This window comes from Mustela nigripes, chromosome 9, assembly GCF_022355385.1.
Source record: "Mustela nigripes isolate SB6536 chromosome 9, MUSNIG.SB6536, whole genome shotgun sequence".
Lineage (NCBI taxonomy): Eukaryota > Metazoa > Chordata > Mammalia > Carnivora > Mustelidae > Mustela > Mustela nigripes.
Genome location: NC_081565.1, coordinates 33018004 through 33037763, shown reverse-complemented (window position 1 = coordinate 33037763; position 19760 = coordinate 33018004). Strand labels below are relative to the sequence as shown.

At 47.8% G+C, this 19760-nt stretch overlaps 2 protein-coding genes across 2 annotated transcripts in view; one reads left to right on the top strand and one right to left on the bottom strand.

Moving 5' to 3' along the window:
* TMOD1 (tropomodulin 1) overlaps positions 1–19760 on the top strand; it is an 84133-nt gene that overhangs the window by 60974 nt on the left and 3399 nt on the right. The window contains exons 8-9 of the mRNA XM_059411236.1: positions 2620–2763; positions 14794–14938. Coding sequence (XP_059267219.1) covers positions 2620–2763; positions 14794–14938 — 289 coding nt within the window. The remainder of the gene's footprint in view (positions 1–2619; positions 2764–14793; positions 14939–19760) is intronic.
* Positions 15616–19760, bottom strand: part of TSTD2 (thiosulfate sulfurtransferase like domain containing 2) — a 30792-nt gene continuing 26647 nt past the window's right edge. The window contains exon 11 of the transcript XR_009406265.1: positions 15616–15723. The gene's annotated coding sequence lies outside the window, so the exon portion shown is untranslated. The remainder of the gene's footprint in view (positions 15724–19760) is intronic.

Here is a 19760-nt window from a genome sequence, read left to right as displayed (position 1 = left end):
TCTCTTTTCTTAGCCTGGCTTAAGGCTTAACGGTTTTATTGATCTTTTCAAAGAATCCACCTTTCACTTCACTGATTTTTTTCTATTCATCTGTTTTCTGCTTCATTGATTTCTATTCTAATTATTATTTATTTTCTTCTGCTTACTTTGGATTATTTTGGTCTTCTCAAACTTTTCTAAAATGGAAACTTGGATTATTGAATTTAGATTTTTTTAAATCTATGCATTCAATACTGGACATTTCCCTCTAAGTTCTATTTCCACTGCATCCCACAAATTTTAATAAGGTATGTTTTCATTTATTTCTCTTAAGGTTTCTTTTTTGCTCTACATGTTATTTAGAAATGTGTTCTTTAATCACCAAGCAATATTTGTAGATTTTCAAAGTTATCTTTCTGTTACTGATTTCTAGCTCAAGGCCACAGAGCTCTGAGAGCCGATGTTGTATGATTTTGTTTCTTTTAAATTTGTTAAGGTCATTCCATGGCCCAGAATGTGATCAATCTTGTGACTGTTCCATGTGAACTTGAGAAGAACGTGTATTCTGCTGTTGTAGGATAAAGTAGCATTTAAGTGTCACTTCTATCCAGTTGATTGATGGCATTGTTGAGTTCAATTACATCCTTTTTTTTTTTTAAGGATTTTATTTACTTATTTGAAAGACAGAGATCACAAGGAGGCAGAGAGGCAGGCAGAGAGAGAGGGAGGAAGCAGGCTCCCTGCCGAGCAGAGAGCCCGATGCGGGACTCGATCCCAGGACCCTGGGATCATGACCTGAGCCAAAGGCAAAGACTTAACCCACTGAGCCACCCAGGCACCCCGAGTTCAATTACATCCTTACTGATTTTCAGCCTTCTGGATCTTTCCATCCCTGATATAGGGCTATTAAATCTCCAACTCTAGCAGCGATTCATCTTTCTCCTTGCAGTTCTATCAGCTTTTGCCCCTTATAGCTTGACCCTCTGTTGTTGGGCATCTCTACATTAAGGATTGTTATGTCTTCTTGGAGAACTGACCCCTTTGCCATTCTGTAATGCCCTTCTTTATCCCTAACAACTTTTCTGGCTTTGAAGTCTATTGAGTAGCAATCGATTCTTTTAAAAAATTAATTTTTAATTGAAGTAAAATTAATGCCATAATAGTTTCAGGTGTTCAATATAACAATTCAACGTTTCTCTTCATCTCCCAGTGCTCTTCAGGATAAGTGTTCTTTTGATTCCCCCTTATCCATTTCACCCATCCTCCCACCCACCTCCCCTCTGGCAACCACCAGTTCTCTGTATTTAAGAGTCTATTTTCCTGTGTGTCTCTTTTTTCCCTTTGTTCATTTGTTTCTTAAATTCTACAGAAAAGTGAAAAGTTCTGTGAGCGCCCCCACTCCCTGAACCAGCTCCTCTCCCTGTACCCCCATTCCTCTACCATGATCCAGGAAAGAGCGGACACCTGGCATGACAGGGTCTCCGGGACCTGCTCAGCCACCAGCTGGTCCACTTGCATTGGTCTGGGGCACTGGCCTATCGGTTATTAAATATTTTGATTATCAGACCTGGACAGGTCTTCTCTGGGGAGCAAGAGAGATGCTGTGGAAAGAACACAGCCTGTGGCGCTCTCCTCAGGGGTGTCCAACAACCTCAGGGTCTGAGAGAAAGCCGGCATGCCATCCTGGGGGCACCTGGAAGCAGGGGGAGGAGGGAAGGATGATTTCAACAAGGAAGGCTTTCTGGGAGTTGAGCTTGTACAGGGTTTCAGCAAGCAGGGATCGTGGGAAGGACGTTCCTGGCTCAGAGAGTCATTTCAGACAACCAGGGCCCACTGATGGCACATCCTGGGCCACCAGCTGCTGGTGTCCCCTTTCCTCCATGACACATCGTTTCCACCAACTGCTAATTACCTCATTTCCTTCAGAGGCTCTGATTGTCATCTACACCCCATTGGCTGAATTCCTCTGAAACGTGCTGGGGGCCACCTGAGCTCCTCTCCTCCCATTTGCCCTGGTCACTTGCCCAGTGGGGTGGTTTCCCGGGCGTCCTTCTGTGCTCTCTGCTGCTCAGATGAAGAGAACAATGACTCCATGGAATCTCAACAGGGAAATAGAAGTAACAAGTGGAGGATACATAAGGAGGTTGGGACTCCTTTAGTCACTCAGTGAACTATGACCGAGAACCTGCTGTGTGCTGAGCACATGGGCACCCTGGGATGAATAAGATGCATTTTCATCGCACCAAGAGTAGAGAGTCTGATGGCAGACACAACACCAGTATAAAAACAACTCTGAACAGAGGAATACAAGTTCCATGAGGGAGATTATGGATAAATTCTACAAAGTGCAAGAGATCAGGCCTCAGTTAGCTGGATGATGCAGGCTAAGGAATGTAGAACTCTCCAGTTAGAGGTTTGGGAGCCATGACACACTGGAGGGGAGGAGAGACACGGGAGTTGTGCTTTGTGAAGGGGGTTGTAGAGATTGTCTTGCCTGGTCCCTGGCTCGAGCAGCATGAGTGTACGAGGAACTCTTACTCCCAGCAAGGCCCTCTCGGTACTTTAGGTTCTACCCTAGAGGGTCTCCAGCCTTGCTCATGGTGACTCACAGATACCCTTGTTTTTCTCCCGTGCTTCAAGGCCCTTGCAGAGATGCTCAAGGTCAATAAGGCATTGAAGACGCTGAACGTGGAATCCAACTTCATTTCCGGAGCTGGGATCCTGCGCCTGGTGGAAGCTCTTCCATACAACACTTCTCTAGTGGAACTGAAAATCGATAACCAGGTTAGATGCACAAAGGTCTCTTTGTGTCCTTCCCTGCCGGATGCTCATGGTTCTACCCTTGCCCTTGTACTGAGGGATGGCTAGATGCTGCTGGACGGCACAGATCCAGGGCCCAGCTTCAAGGCACCCCAAAGGACATTGGTCCCTACCCGCCACCATGCTCATCTTCCTTCTTCATCATGCCCTTTAAGTGCTCTGCCAGCTTCTGCTTGTATACCCCTAGTGATGGGAGCTCACTCCTTTCCCAGATCACCCCTCCAGTTCTTAGTGAGAATATCCCTCCCCATATCCAGTTGAAATCAGCTTCCTGCAAGTCATGTTTATTGGGCTTAATTCTCTTCTCTGCTGCACGTGGGACTCATCTGGGGCACAGATATTATAAACCACTAGAGTCTTCCCCACCAGGCTAACTATCCCTGTTTTCTTCAAACACTTCCCCCACCCCACTCAGTGGGCTTCTGAGTCAGTCTCATTATCGTCACGTTTATTCTCTGGGCAAATACTAGTTTGACTTTCACCTTATGGGGTTACCATTTCTCTGTAGCTTCTGGGGTTCAATCATTTATTATCAGGGAAGCTCTTCCAGCTCTGACTTTCTAAGATGATGCTGGCTACAATATCTTACATGTCGCCTGTGTTAAGGGTCTCTGGTGGGTTGGGTTCTGTGTGATGCACCTTACACACATCTCTGACCTGCCCGACTACCCTGCAGGATGTGGGTATTATCTGACTCAGTCTGCAGAAGAGAAGCAGCCAGACAGGCTAAGACTTTCTCAGCACCAGTCACTTAGCACTTTGGGAAGTAGAATTCGAATTCAGGTCTCTGTGACTCCAGAGACCAAACTCTTTCCATGACACCACATTGCTTTTGATATTAAAATGCTTTCTTCTTTAGGGGCTCTGGATAGGGAACTTTTTATTTTCCTACCTGACAATGTTTGCCAGATGGTCGTATAAATACGTGCATGGGAAAAAAAAAAAAAAAAAAGATGGGAAGGAAATATAACAAAAGTATAAACAGCAATATATCCCTGAATGAGATCCTTATTGTAAATTATCACACACATATGGAAAAGTGCACAAAACTTCAGTGGGCAGCTTAATGAATCATGGTGGGCACGTGCCCCTGTGCGAGTCCAGGACTAAAGCATTACCAGGCTCCCAAAGACTGGTCAACCCTTCCCAACTCTAACCCCTTGATAACCCTCTACTTGTGCACCTCCACGTCTTCACTCTTGGTTCTCTCCTTCTAGAATGTCCTCTCCTGCCCCTACTCCTTCTCAGCCTGGAGAATCCCTCCTCTACCTTCTAGGTTCAGTTGAATCCTCTCCCCAAGTGGTGTTCTAGAACCTGCTTGCCAGAGCTGATTGTAGGCATCTCTCCACACTCCACCTCAGTGATGGCACACTGGTAACTTGAAATCACTCCTGGTGGGACACATTTACACTATGGAAATTGACAAACACTACAAATCAACTTTTTTTTTTTGGGGGGGGGGGAGGCTGCCTATCCCTACTTTCTCCCATTAGCTTACCTTAGAGCCTCTAACCCTCTCCCCAGAGAGAGTTAAGTGATCCCCACCATCTTCTCCTAGCACTTCGGCTTCCCATGAGCTTCTCAGAAGCTGGTGCTGTATTTGAGCCATCTCTTTATTTCAGTGCCCAGCTCAGAACTTGGCCCATCAGTGGTGCTTGGTAAGCAGGGCTGCCCTGGGTGGTTGTGTATGCTGTTCACTGCACAGGAGACGAGGGGCAAAATCCAACCCACACCTTACTCTCCAAGCCTTGGTATGGGGCCTGGTTCAACCAGAGAAGGTACTTTTTTCTAATTCATATAAAGAGCAGCAGCCCTGTCATGTGAATTTGCTACACTGGACTCCTACATCTCTCGAATGCCAATGGCTGCTGTTGCATTACCCATTCCCAGCCCCTCCCCATTCCTTCTCTTTCTGCCACTGCTGATCCTGCTTTATTGCAGGCAAGAGAGGCAGAGCCACTGGAACAAAGGCATGCAGCAGGCTTAGGAGAGCCGTGGACCAAGGCCTGGGATTGGCTCTTCGTGTGACTCCAAGCCTGGCTGGGCAGGGAATCAGGGGCTACCCAGCGTCAGCTGAAACCTGACTCCTGGGGCAGAATGTTGGCCAGAAGTGACCCAGAGCACTGGCCTTGGGTCTTTGTGATGACAGCTGACAGAGTGAGCTGCCTACCTTCCCTCTTGCTGCTGTCCACCTTGGCTGAGACCAGAGTCAGAGCCACTGCTTACCGGCACTCTCCCCCTCACTGAATACCCAGTGTGCGCATGCTCACTTTCCTGAGCCTCAGTTTCCTCACCTACAAAATGGGATCAAAATAATTTCTACTTCTAAGTAAATGACAGATGTCAACTATGAGGTTGTAAACTTTCATAATTACCCCAAAGGTGACCTAGAGAGTTGACACAGTATTCTAAGAGCTAATTTACTGAGGTGGTACCATGTATCCATTATCTCATTTAATGCTCTCCAGGACTCTCTGTGAGTGGGCATGATAACCTCCTCTGTGTTGTAGATGAGGACACTAATGCCCAGGCAAGTTCTGTAACCTGCCCATAGTCACACAGTGAGTAAGTGACAGAGGTAAGATTCAAACCCAGGTTGATGTGACTCTATGGTCCATGAACTGTGCTTCTCGGGTCTTTTGACTCCTACTGTAGTTTTGTGTGGTCTTACTTGGCTTTTTCAGCAGTCCCTTTCCCTGGGGTAGAGCCCAGGGCGCTGGTCACCCCCTCCCCCCACCATCCTGGGAGCCTTATCTTTGGTTCATCTGAGAGTTTGATGAGTGCTTGCTGAACTCCAGGGCTATGCTAGGCTCTGTATATGAATGAGGCTCTGGCTCTGCCCTCCAGCGATTCCACACTGGACAAGAAGGCAGACAAGTACAGAAATGATCACTGAACCAGGTGCTTCAGCAAGCTGCAGATGGTGGGCCTTTGGGGAAGCCATCTCAGTCAGGAGGAGGAGGCATCTCGGAGGGCTTCTTGGAGGAGGTAGAGTTTGAGATAAACTCCTCGGATTGATAGTATCTCAAAGAGTGAAATGGAGTCCGAAGCATCTCGAGTGCAGCAAACCACATGAAAGAGAAGGAGAGGGGAAAGCCGTGGAGCCCATCCCCTGGGAGAATCCAGAAAGGGAGTTAAAAATCCAAAGGGCTCTGAATGGGTAGGTTAGATGAAAGAGGCTGCGGGCTGTGTTCTGGAAAGATGGTTGCCAGCTCGATAGAAGAGGCTTGAGGGCAGGCATCAGGGCCCGGGAGACCAGGGAGATGAGGGCAGCCTGTGGGGCAGTGCTCCCATAGGCCTGGAGTCTAGGGAAGGCCACCAGGACCTCTCACAGTGCATCTCTCCTCGGGTGCCCCCACTCTGGTCTCTGAGGGCTGTGCCACAGAAGAGGTGGTGAGTGGTATTTGATTTATTCCTCATTCCTGGTTAGTCACCGAGCTCCTAAGAGGCCACAGCTTTCCCCTGAGCCTTGGGACTGTAACCTGCATTAGGGAGCCTCTGTCCTTCTTCCTTATATGGCCAAACAAAGGAGAAAGGGACTTGGGGAGTTCTGCCCCGGTGACAAGAGCCTGGCTGGCTGGCTGGCTCAGGACCCAAATCCGGGAACTGGGATCCTGGGGCTGTTTGTTTACTCAGTCATCTCTCTTTATCTCCAAGCAATGTTGTGCTCTGCTTCCAGTGGCCCTGAGCCAGCAGTGAGGGTGGGAGGGGGCAGAGAGGCCAGGACCCAGAGCCGAAGCCATCAAGAAAATGTCTATTGAAGGGCATCTTGGTTCTTTCCACAGTTTGGCAACCGTGGCCATAGCTGCTATGAATATTGGGGTACAGATGGCCCTTTTTTTCACTACATCTGTATCTTTGGGATAAATACCCAGTAGTGCAATTGCAGGGTCATAGGGAAGCTCTATTTTTAATTTCTTAAGGAATCTCCACACTGTTCTCCAGAGTGGCTGCACCAACTTGCATTCCCAGCAACAGTGGAAGAGGGTTCCCCTTTCTCCACATCCTCTCCAACACATGTTGTTTCCTGTCTTGCTAATTTTGGCCATTCTAACTGGTGTAAGTTGGTATCTCAATGTGGTTTTAATTTGACTCTCCCTGATGGCTAGTGATGATGAACTTGGTCACCAAAAGTTGGAAAGAACCAAGATGCCCTTCAACGGACGAATGGATAAGGAAGATGTGGTCCATATACACTATGGAGTATTATGCCTCTATCAGAAAGGACGAATACCCAACTTTTGTAGCAACATGGATGGAAGTGGAAGAGATTATGCTGAGTGAAATAAGTCAAGCAGAGAGAGTCAATTATCATATGGTTTCACTTATTTGTGGAGCATAACAAATAACATGGAGGACATGGGGAGATGGAAAGGAGAAGGGAGTTGAGGGAAATTGGAAGGGGAGGTGAACCATGAGAGACTATGGACCCTGAGAAACAACCTGAGGGTTCTGAAGGGGTGGGGGGTGGGAGGTTGGGGAAACCAGGTGGTGGGTATTGGGGAGAGCATGTATTGCATGGAGCACTGGGTGTGGTGCAAAAAACAATGGATAGTGTTACGCTGAAAAGAAATTAAAAAAAAACAAAGAAATACTATATTATAACCAAAAGAAAAATAAAATGTCTAGTTCCACCTTCCTTTTGCAGGTAGGGAAACTGAGAATCAAAGAAAGGGCAGGACTTGCTGAGGTCAGGGATCAAGTTAGTGCCAGAGCTGGGTCAGAACTGAGGTGGCCTGCCTTCCAGACAGGCTGCATTTGTGGCTGGACAGGAGAGATCCTTAGGCCCCAGGAGCAGGCACTGTGTACAGAGTGCTTGCCCACCCTCTCCACCCCAAGTTAACCAAATCCAAATGGTGATTTTCTGTCCCTCTTGATCTGCCCTCATCAGTCCCAACAAAGCCACCTCCAGCAGGCCCTTCCCCAGGATCTTGGGTTACGGGGTATTCCCTGCCTCGGAGCAGACAAGGCCTGAAAACATGACCCCTCCCCGAATGAAGTTATGTGCCGTGTCTGAAGGATATTGGCTGGATCTCTCACATTTCATTTCCAACACTGGACAGTGAGGATATGCTTCATATTTTGAAAAGAAGATCAAGGAAGTGGACTGGATATTCTTGTTTACCCAGATTGCATTATTTTCCTAGTCCAAATAAGTTTAGAAAGAAAACACAGCCACAAAATAGAATCCTGAAGGTTTTCACACGGGGTGACACCCCCTTAATTTTAGATTACATACACAAGGCAGATGGCTGAGTTTTTGTTGTTGTTGTTTTGTTTTTTTTTAATGAGGTTGAATGTGACTTTTCGTTTTGGAAAAAGGAAGAAAACCAAGCAGGTAAAACTTCACCACCCATGATGTTCTCTGCTTTGTTCCTTATACATTCAGCTTCTAAGTTGCAACTCTCGGCTTGTGCATAATTTTTGTGTCTGTCTCCGTGGGTACTGAAGTAATTCAGCCTGGAAACATCCAGCCTCCAAGAGAGGACAGCCATGCGTCACTGTCCCTTCTTCAAAATACCAAGTACAGTCCTTCACTGACCTCACTTCTCAGGCAAAAAACAAGATAGAGTCAGTGGAAATAAGAGCAAAAAATATAAGGTCAAGAAAATTGTTTTCTGACACAGATCAGCATGAATCAGAGTAAAGATTTGTGACAACAACCATCTCGCACCATGACCGTTCCCCTCTGCTGCAGAACAGGCTGCACTCTGTTCTGAAAAGCCAGGAGATTTCCAGACAGGAGACAGCCTGACCCAGGGATTACCTGTCTTCACATCTCTGACACTTGAAGTCAAACGAGCATCAAGTCCAAGCTCAGCCTCTGCTCTGTGGTATTCTTGCTGTGTCGGGGGGAGAGGGACCACTTCATGTACTCACGCCTCAGTCTCCTCACCTCTAAAATGGGAAGGATGCATATACTTGTGCAATAGGGTTGTTAGAGGTTTTCATGTATTGATCCTTTAATGAGTACCTGGCATGTTTTTTCTTTCAAGAAGAGGGAGGTGATATTTCTATTGTTTTATTGTTGTCGTAGTTGTTTGAGCTTTTTTTTTAGAGAGGGATGGGGGAGGGGCAGAGCGAAAGGGAGAGAGAATCCTAAGCAGGCTTCACACCCAGGGCAGAGCCCGATGCAGGCCTCGATTCCAGAACCCCAAGACCAGGAGCTGAAATCAAGAGTCGATGCTTAGTTGACTGAAGCACCAGGTGCCACGATATTTCTATTATTAGTTAGACCAGTCAGTGCTGGAAGGGTGGGGTGGGGAGCACTGACTTCTGACAGAGTCTAGCTGGTACAGAAAACAGTTTTTTATCTCCTTTCTCTCCTTCCTTGTTCCTTTTCCTACTTATGTCTACTTCTTATCAAAGTGTAACTTACATACAGTAACAAATACATCATAATTAGTTTAACGGATTTTTATATATATTTTATACAGATTTATATGGCACATGTATTATTATATTTTATATATATACACACACACACAAACACACCTGAGTAATCAACACCAAGGTCAAGATATAGAATATTTCTAGTATCCCATACGCCCCCTCCCAGTCAATACCCTCCAAGTGCAATCATGTCCCAATTTCTGTCACAATGGGTGAGTTTTGCCTGCTCTTCAACTTCATGTAAATGGGATCCCATGGTGCTGTTTTAGGTCTGGTTTTTTGGTTCATCGGTGTCTGGGAGCATATCAATTATCTATAGCTGTGGAACAGATTACCTCCACAAATTCAGCAGCTTAGAATAACAACGAACATGTATGAGCTCACAGTTTCTGGGAGTCAGGAATCCTCGAGCAGTTTGTCCACGTGGTTTCAGCCCAAGCTCTCTGACCAGACTGCAGTCAAGTACAGCCTATGGGCCTGACCAGGGCTGGAGATACCGTTTCCAAGATGGCTCCCTCCATGGCTGTTGGCAGGAAGCCTCAGCTTCTTGCCGTGTGGACCTCTTCCCCGGGCTGCTTGAGTGGCCTCACAACATGACAACTAACTTCTCCTGGAGTGAGCGATCCAAGGCGGAGAAAGAAGAAAGCCATACATGCCTTTTTATGAGCCAACCCCGGAAGTTATATAGTCCCTTCAGCCATGGTCTCTCTGCTGGAAGTGAGTCACTAAGCACAACCACCCTCAAAGGGAGGGGTGTCTGGAAGTGAGGAGGATCAAAGAATTGACCGACATGCTTTAAAATCATCAAAGTGAGAACCAGCTGTGCTATTTTCCTTTGCTCTGGTTTGGCCAGAAAGACCTTATTAACCAACAGAGGTACCCAGACATGGAGCAGGGTGCCTCACAGGTGACATGGCCCCATCCTCAGGGGTGTGTAAGCAGGACAGAACTTGGCAGCTACGATACAGAGGGAATTTTAATATCAGCTTGGGTTTGAAACTCTGAACTTCAACTAGATAATTCCCAGACTCTTTTCTTTTGCCTACGTCTTCTGGACCACAAAGGAAAGGCCATCAGATTGATTGATCTGATTGATCCCATCAGATGCACAAAGTGAGCTTCCTGAGGCCCATGGCACCTCTGCCCAGAATGGGGGTCTCAGAGCCACCCACTTAATTCCACCTAGAGCGTTGGTTGGTTGTTCATAAGCCAGCATATCTGGTCATCTTCTCATCAAGCTGCTAATGCTTGGCCACAGGGAAACAAGAGCTGTCATCACTGCTGAAGGGTGTGTCAGTGTTTGTAGCCTCTTCGCAATTTTAACTCAGAGTATGCCTGTCTTTCAACCCAGCCATTCCACCACCCCATGACCAGCCTAAAGAGCATGGGCTCCCTCCCATGCAAAGCCATGGCCACACTGCCTATAACAAGGAACACAGAAGCCAGCTCCTTGTCCATCTGTACCAGGGTATCCCGTGAAGTTGTTCAAAGAAATGAGTAGTTCTCAGTGTCACGACTTAGAAAGGTCTCCAGAAAATGTTAAATGAAAAAGACAAGTTGCAGAACTGTGTGTACTATAGGAATCCATTTAAAGGAAAAAAGAAAAATCCGCGCATTTTTACTATCTACTTCATAGAAAAAAATCCAGGGAAACACACCCCACTGGCCTAGTGCTTACTCTGTGAAAAGTGGGTAGGATTGGGATTAGGGATGTGAAGGGAAGCTCTCTGACTTTATTCAATCAGCTTTAGTATCATTTGAATTTTAATAATAAGATTATATTTTTTTCACGTGTGATTGATTTCATTCTTAAGCACATCTGAAGGGAGAGGGACCAGAGTTCTTCTCCAGCCCCCCTCTCCCCGGCTCAGCTGCCACAGTCTGCTGGGGCCAGTCCTGGCATGACCTGCCCTGGGGTCAAAGGAGCTCCCAACTGCCCCTTGCCCACTACCCACTACCCCAACTGCCCCTCGCCCACTACCCAGGTGGCCTCCTGATTTTTTTATGCCATCCAAGCAAGCCATTCATGGATTCACAGAATGCGGTTCCCAGAGACCTGAAATGTCACAGAGCCTAAACCTTCTCCATTCATAATGACATGTAGGAGGCTCTCACAAGACACTATCAACCCTCTCTCCACATACTTCCAGGGACAGGAAGCTACGGCCTTCCCAGGCAGTTCCTTCCACACGCAGACACTATGGACGGTGAAATCACAATCCTGCATGCTGAGCCAAACTCCGTCTGCCTGTAGCCCCTCTTATCAACCCTACCCCGGTCTTCGGAGCTCTCTCAAAGACACCCAAGTTAGGCAAGAACTAGCAAACTCTCAAGTGCAACTCCTGTGTTCAAATACTGGTTCTGTAACCAACTAGCTCTGTGATTTGGGCGAAATTTGTTAATGCCTCTGTTCTTCATGGACCTCGGCTGGAAGATGACAATTATAATAATCGTACACATTCTACCGGTTTATAGGGAGGAGAAAGTGAGTTCACTTATGGTAAGTGCTTCGACGGCTTCACTTGGTACACAATGATCACTAAATCTCAAAATAACAGATCAGAGTTTTGATTCTGGCAGTGTCCCTATGGCCTCTTCTCTCATCTGTGGAAGGATTGAGGCTCTGAAGAGGGATAGCCTGAGAACAAAGCAAGAGTGATACTTCTTAAGATGTGTGCACATTTCTTATTTTACTCTTTAATGTAAAAATAATGGTTTTGGTCAAAGATTAACACTGGGAAGACTGGCCATGATTATCTGGTAGAATCCTGTATTTTCTCCAATATACCTAGACACATCTGCACATATCCCAGGCATACTGGACGCCTGTGTGAGAACATGGGCCTAGAGGATCCTCTGAAGTCTTTCCAGTGTCAGGTCAAGGTCAAGCCCTGGCTCTGGCATTAAGTGGAGGGAGCACGTTCCAGCTTCCCTCTATACATGGGTTCCGTTTACTCATCTCTAAGACGACGGAGGGCCAGTTGCTGCCTGTGCTGCCTCCCCAGGGATGTAGGGAGGGTCAGTGGGGGAAGTTTGCATGGGGCTGCTCTGTGCTCTTCACTGAGTGTCACGGAGTGTCAGCTTTGCAGAAGCAGCCCTCACAGACGCTGGCAGCTCCTCCACTCAGGGGACACTGTGCTTTCTGAGATGAGCCCCTCCTGAGTTCTAGCAGGGCTTTCCCGGAGAACAGCCTCAAGGAGAGGCCAGGCTTCCTACTAAGTGGGGTGGGTGGGGGACCTTCCAGTTCCTTCTTGGGCCCTTATATGGTCTCTATACTCTCTGCCAGGCCAAGTGGGCCAGAGCCGAGGGCTGTGCTGAGTCCTCAGAGGACAGGCCTGAGCTCTTCCCAGCTCTTTCAGGAGGCATGACAAATGGGCAATGGAACTTTACCAGTGTCATTCTACCTGCCCAGCTTGGTGTTCCCAGCCCCATTTGAGCCCAGACAGACTCTGGTGTACTCATAAGACCTTGAAGGAGTTCTCCATAGGTGCCTCAACTAAGGTCCCTGCTTGTTCCTTTGGATGGTGAGGTAATCTATCTTCTCAGCCCTCCTGTGTTGTTGTGCGTCAACTGTGTCCCTCCTTCCTCCATTCAGTTCCTTGACCTTGACCTGGAGGTATTGGGTACTATGTACTATCCAAGGGCTCACAGGCTAGGGAAACCCATGTAACACGAAGATGGAAAGTTTCTACATCTGCACTGACCTAACTGCACAATTGAAATGTGGCCAGTGAGACTAAGGACCAGGGTATCAAATTTTATTTATTTCATGATTTAAATTTTAAAATTTAAAAATTCCATCAAACAATGGGCTGAGGATCTGAATAGACATTTTTCCAAAGAAGACGTCCAGATGGCCAAGAGGTACATGAAAGGATGTTCAGTACCACCAAATATCAGGGAAATGCAAATCGAAACCACAATGAGACATCACCTCATCCCTATCACAATGGCTAAAACAAAAAGAACAAGAAATGACAGTGTTGGTGAGAATGTGGAGGAAAAGACACCCCTGTGCACTACTGGTGGGAATGTGAATTGGTGCAGCCACCGTGGCAAACAGTATAGAGGTTCCTCAAAAAAAATAAAAAATATAGCTACCATATGATCTAGCAATCCCACTTCTGGATATTTACCTGAAGAAAACAAAAACACTATTTCGAAAAGATATTTGCACATCCATGTTCATTGCAGCATTTTTTTACAATAGCCAAGACATGGAAACAACCGATGGATGAATGGATAAAGAAGATGCGGTGTATATGTATCTGTACACACACACACACACACACACACACACACACACACACATGACTACTACTCAGTCATAAAAAAGAAGGAAATACTTGTGATCTCACTTGTATGTTGAACTTAAACAAAAAGAGAAAAGAACCAAGTTCATCGACACAGGGAACAGACTGGTGGTCACCAGAAGTGATGGGGGAAGGGTGGGTGAGATGGACAGAGGGGACCTCCTTGTCCTGGCCGGGACCCCAGGACAGTCTTGGTGAAAGTGAACATTCTTGTCTTGTTCCCGCCCTTAGGAGGAACATCTTTAAACCTTGGTGTGATGTTAGCTTGTTCTCCATGTCTCTTCAAATATCTTTAAGCTTATATTTATTTTGTATTATCTTATTATATGTGGTAACAGGAAATTCAAACCATAAGTTACAAAGAAGAAAACAAAAACTCTCCTCAATCCCACCACCACCAGGACACTTGCTGGCTTTTTCTAGACATTAGGCATATATATGTGTATGGAAGATACATGTAACTTGACTTAAATATGACGTTTTATTACTGGGCTTTTTTTTCTCTATATTTATAGTTTTGTGGTGGTCATTCAGGGCCTGTGACCAAAGATTTGCATCACTATCTGACAGCTTTCATGTTCTCCTTTAAAGTTCAGCTGTCATTTATTTGAGAACCCGCTCTAGATGGGGTTGCCTTCCTTTCCCCCCAGGATTATAAATAAGACTGATGAACATCCTCATTGTATCCTTCCCAACACTATATTATAGGTTCTCCTTTTCTTTTGTTTTCTTTCACTCTTTGTCACTAGAGATCTTGGGGTAGGGAACCAACATGATCAGAGGCAGAGAGGCTTTAGAAAACAAACTCTGGGCATTCCCAACTTACTGTGTGACCTTAGGCAAATCTTTTTCCCTTTCTGGGCCTCGACTTCCTCACTTGGAAATTGAAGGGATTCATCAAGTGGCTGGTTACCAAACCTGGTTGTATATTGACATCACCTGGGAGCTGGAAAAACCACAGACACCTGAGTCTTATTCCCAGAGATTCTGATTTAATTAGTATGGAATAGAGCCTAGGGAGTAGAATTGTTCATTTTTTTTTGAGACTTGTTCATTTGAAGAGTCCTCCTGCTCGAGTTTTCTAGGAAAGATCTGTTCTTGGCGTCTAGCAGGGCCTAGGTTCGAATCCCAGCTCATTCGCCTTCTCCAAACTTCCAATTCCCTGGTCTTGGTGGGGGGTACGGGGGAGTGGCTAAAGTCCCCGCCCACCACACCAGCGTTCTGCGTCTAGAGAGGAGCTCCTGCACAAACCGGTGAGTGGTGACTGCTGTTCTTTCCTTCATCAAAGAGCCAGCCTCTGGGCAACAAAGTGGAAATGGAGATTGTGAGCATGTTGGAAAAAAACGCAACGCTTCTCAAGTTCGGCTACCACTTTACCCAGCAGGGGCCCCGGCTGCGGGCCTCCAACGCCATGATGAACAACAACGACCTTGGTGAGTAATCCTGGGCTACCCGCCCACCTGCTGTCGTTTTCCCACCATCCTGCGGGGCGGGGTGCGGGGCGGTATGGCAGGGAATATTCCACTGATACCTTCTCTTCTTGAGTCCCACTCCTGACTCTGATGTTGGTCACAGTTCCTTGGTTTCTGTTGGTACCTGGCCATCCGCCTCTCCTGGCCTGTGCGCGCTGCTCTGGTGTCCGGTGGGAGCAGAGGCTGAGCTCGTTCCTTCCCGCAAGCTCAGCACGCACAGGGCTGGAGCCCCATTGCGCCATCCGCACCTTCTTTCGCTGCCTGAAAGGAAATGTGGCAGAGCATAGGCTCACTGGGAGTCTTTCCCTCTCTGAATACCCTTCCCGAGCTCAGAGTCCTCTCCCCGACCACCCGAGCATCGTGTCTGGCTCTAGTCCCAGCCCCCAAAGCCACGGGACCAGCACACCTACCCAAAACCCAGGCCCAGCAACCTCGCAGGGCTTTCAAGGTAAAAGCTGAAAATGTTGACTTCATAGAAAGTTAAGCCAGTTCCATTAATTTCATCTCAGTTAAAAGCACAGCTTATATTTTTTTCTGAAATGGAAAGGAAAGAAAATGTCACCATCGTTTTTGATGAGCGTGGGCCAAACAGGTATGCGAGTCCTCCGGATGAGAAGTGCAGTTGATCATTGACTTACTTCCAGGTGCCTGTTGTTTTCAAGCTCTCCCAGCGTTTATGACTTGTATTCCTGCTGGCTGCTAAAAGGATCTGATACAGTGTCCAAAAACGACTTTGCCTTCTGAGACTGTAGGGACATAGGAGGGAAAAAACGAGAAAAGGAGTTGGCCTAATACATTAACATAATTGATCATCGTATTTAGCTGTGAGTTTTCTCAACCAAGGCAAGAAGACGAACCAAGTTACAATACTCTTACTACAGAAAAGAAGGAAGCATAACAAGCTCAGAAAGAAAGGGAAAAAAGAAAAGAAAGGAGAGAGTTTCTTTCTGGGATTGAATTATGAAATGACTATGTTTTCTAAAGGACAGTGTCTTCAGTGAGCTTTTCATCAAATTCAAGCCTGTTCTATACGTGGGGTTTATGTTTTCTGTTTCTATCACTCAGTAAAATGCAAAGGGTTTAATACTGAAGCACATCTCAAAGTTCAGGTACGTCACTTTCTAGTGATGAGTCTGAGGCTAAGCTATTCCCTGGAAGGCCTGGAAGAATGGAGGGGAGTGTGTAGGTGCACAAGGCAGGTACTCACAGAACCTCTGCACCGATAACCACAGAGCTGCACACGCGCGCATGCGTGTGCACTCACACACACTTTAAATTGAGTTACTCAATTTAACAAGCATTTGTCAAAGTTCCATAAGGCAATATGGGTTCCTACTCTGGAGGATATGATAGTCCAGAAGTTATTCATTCATTGCCCACTCTAGGTGTCACTTTTTTCTAGAGCTGCAGGTCTAGAAAAGTCCATAAAGAAATACACACCTAGTATCCAGGTTTATCTGACGTGCCCTTATTTGAAATAAGCACAAATAATCATGAATCATTATTATGGCATCACAGAGGTGAGGGCTGCACTGAGCTGTGGAGGAAGGCCAGCAGTCCAAACGCTCTGGGCTTGGCTGGGATCCAGCTTCAGAGTCAGCCCTCCAAAGCCCTGTGTTCTGATACCCATAGCCTCGAATTTTCCCCTCCCAGATTAGATGAAGCTTCAACTGTACCCCTGGCTCCCTGTCCCAGGGCCAGTGCAGCTTTTGTCTTTCAGTGGCAAAATGGTCTGGAGGCCTTTTCTAGGGACAGGTTCCAGATGACCAGGGGGTAGGGGTGCTGTGGTGGGGGAGGGGCACCAGAATTAGCTGTGGCCTGGATAACCTGGCCCTTGAGGACTCTTCCAGTCCTGAGGGTTTGTGCCTCTAAAACCCAGGCCCGACTCCTATCCCCAGCAGCTTGTGAAGTTACAACGGCGGGGTCCTAGAGTGCCAGAGCTGGAAGGGCTCTTCAGACTCCCTCACTCCCAGTTCCCTTTTGGGGAAACTGAAGCCTGTGGGGGTGGACTGCCTTTCTAAGGGAGCGGCTCAGCCAAGTCCCACCCGTTGTTAGTTACAGCAGCATTTTGGGGCTAACTCTGGTGTGCCCAGGACTGTGCCAGGGGACGTAAAGGGCAGCAGAAAGGCTAGTTCTTTGACTCCAGAACCTTTATGGCCTTTTAGGAGAGAAAAGACTCAAGGTGTGCCTGAAAATTCAAGAATGCCTGCAAAGTGTGCCCAGTGTGAAGAAGTGACTTGAGAGGACAGAGGCTGGTTAAGCAAAGCATCCTCATTGGGAGTGGGCCAATGGGTGGGGGGCGGGGGGGGGGGGTTAAACCGCGCCTTGGGGGGAAGAGAGAGATTGGGGGGGGGGGCGGTCAGGTGTTCTCGGTGGCGGTACTAGCACAGGCGAAGGCAAGGTGGGAGGACCTAGTATTTCAGCTAGGAGAGACAGAAAAATTCAAAAGGAGTGGAAGGACTGTTATGGGGAGTTAGACCTAGAAGGAAAAATAGGAACTCACAGAGAAGGGAGGGAAGGGCATGCCAAGCAGAAGGAACAGCATGAGCAAAGGCAGGACCAGGAGTTTGGTGATGAGAGCAGGTAGGAGGTAAGACTGACAGCTTCCCGGACAGGACTGCCAGGTGATCAAAATGGGCCTCAGGGTTAGCCCAGGGGACTGTGCAGCTGTTCCCTTGGGGTTTCCCACCAAAGGCATTGGAGCAGAATCGCTTACATGATTACACATAATATTGAGTGCTGGTGGGTGAAATAGGATTTCTAGCTTTAAAGGCCAATTTGTGCCCATCTGCTAAATTTTGTTAAAGAAATGCTTCTGATTCAGATAGTGCACCAGCTTTCTCCTGCAAAAAAGCCCTTTCTTTCCAACACGACATTTTCATCCCGCTCTCAGGGCTCCGATGAGGCAGACAGGCTTCTGTGCTTTCCAGCTGCATGTTTTTATCCCAAGAGCCTCCCGTGGGTCGTACCTAACCTCTGCGGTGGTTAGCAGTGCTCGCTGCTGCAGCAGGGAAGGCAGGCGGGGCCCAGCCTCTCCAGCTTCCTTCTCACTCCAGCCTGCACCCTGCTGGCTCCTGGCTCACAGACAGACTCAGTGGTGGGTTTTGCCTACCTGCAGGGTGGGTGGGCTCTTCCTTGGGGGCTGTTCGATCCCCAAGGCCAGAGGTCAGCCTGTGCCTCTGCTTACATGCAGCCTGCCGGGACCCATTCCGGCTGGTGTGTCTTCGGTCCTTCCCATCCTTTGCACTGAGCGGCCAGCTGCACGGCGGTGTCAGGGAGGAACTGCGGGTCCCCATCTATGTTTTCGTCTAGCGATACCTCAGATGACTCCTACCTCTACACTATTTATAGCTGAGAGCTAAGCATGGCTCTCGGGTCCTGTAAATCTGCCTCCAAAGCTCTCTCCACTTAATGAACTCAGAATTGCCAGCTCCAACTTAAGACCGTTGTATGTGTGGAGGTGGAGTGGGGACGAGGGCTAACCTGTTTCAAAGCAGGAAACACCCATTCCTGGGGAAGTCTCTCTTCTACTGTATTCTCAAGGAAGGCTTTTCTAAAAAGCACCCCAGACACCATGTATCCCAAATCAATTTCATCATCATCCCCCAGAACTACTCATACAAAGGGTATTACTTTCCTCACAGGCCTCCAAGCCCAAAATCTGGGCCTCTGTCTATATGCTGCTCCCACCGCAGCCAGTCAGCCCTCTCCGGGCCATCCCCCTTGCTCTGCCTCGTGCCAAGCCCTCAGCACATTCGCCTCCTGTCCTGCAACTTCTGTGAGCTGGCCAGCAACTCTCACAGAGCGCCCATCCCAGAGTTTGTCTGTCACTTTGCTTAGTACCCTTGCTGGGCTCCCTCTTCCCTCAGGGGACAGTCCTCAACACGTCCCTCAGTAGTCAGAGCTGATACGTACACCACGCCTCCTGAGTGCCAGGTGCCGCCGTGAACACTTCCTGTCTTACTTAACCACGTGAGGCCCCCAACAACTGGCTGAGTGAGGTCCCATTACTACCCCCCACTCTGCAGGAAGGAAGTGGAGGACTGGAGAAGTAGGTAAGGTTACCTGCAGTCCGTGGGTGCAGGTGGGGTTTGAGCTGCAGTCGGACCTCAGAGCCTGTGCCCCCGTCTCCCTTCGTGGTGAGGACGTGCTGGGACTTCTGTCCCCTGACAAGCCAGTCTCTTACCCCATATTAGCACCAGCCAGTCCCGGGAACTTGAGTGCTCCCAGTGACCCAGGCCAAAGTATCCCTGTAGAGGGCTCCTACTCCTAACCCGCCCCTTCCCTTCTCAGTCTGCTCCTTTATCCTTCCAGACTCGGTGCACACGTTCCCTGCCGTCCTTCCGACCACTTCCTTCATTATGCTTCATACCTGATAGAGAGCTACTGGGAACATATAGTATGTTCTCAAACTCACTGTTGGTCTAGCTTGGTGCCCTGTTAAGCTAGATCGTTACTTCTGATCCTTGTGCCTGGCACATAATGGCACTCGGTGAATATTATTGAACATGTGAATTTAAAATGCTTCCCAAAGACATGATAGAGGGGTTCGAGCTTGGCAGGAAGTGGTGGAAGGAGCTTGAGCAGCAGATAGAGGTTGGTCCAGATGCCCAAAGATTCCAACTGTCCCAGCGAACAGGTCTGGCCATTGCCATGATAAGGATTTTGCTCTAATGGAAGTAAAAAGCAGAATTGAATTGAAGGAAGATGTTGGGAGACCTGGGCTTCTGCTTCCGTCACTTATTCCCTGTGACTTGGGCCAACTTACTTCCCTCTCCTGGCC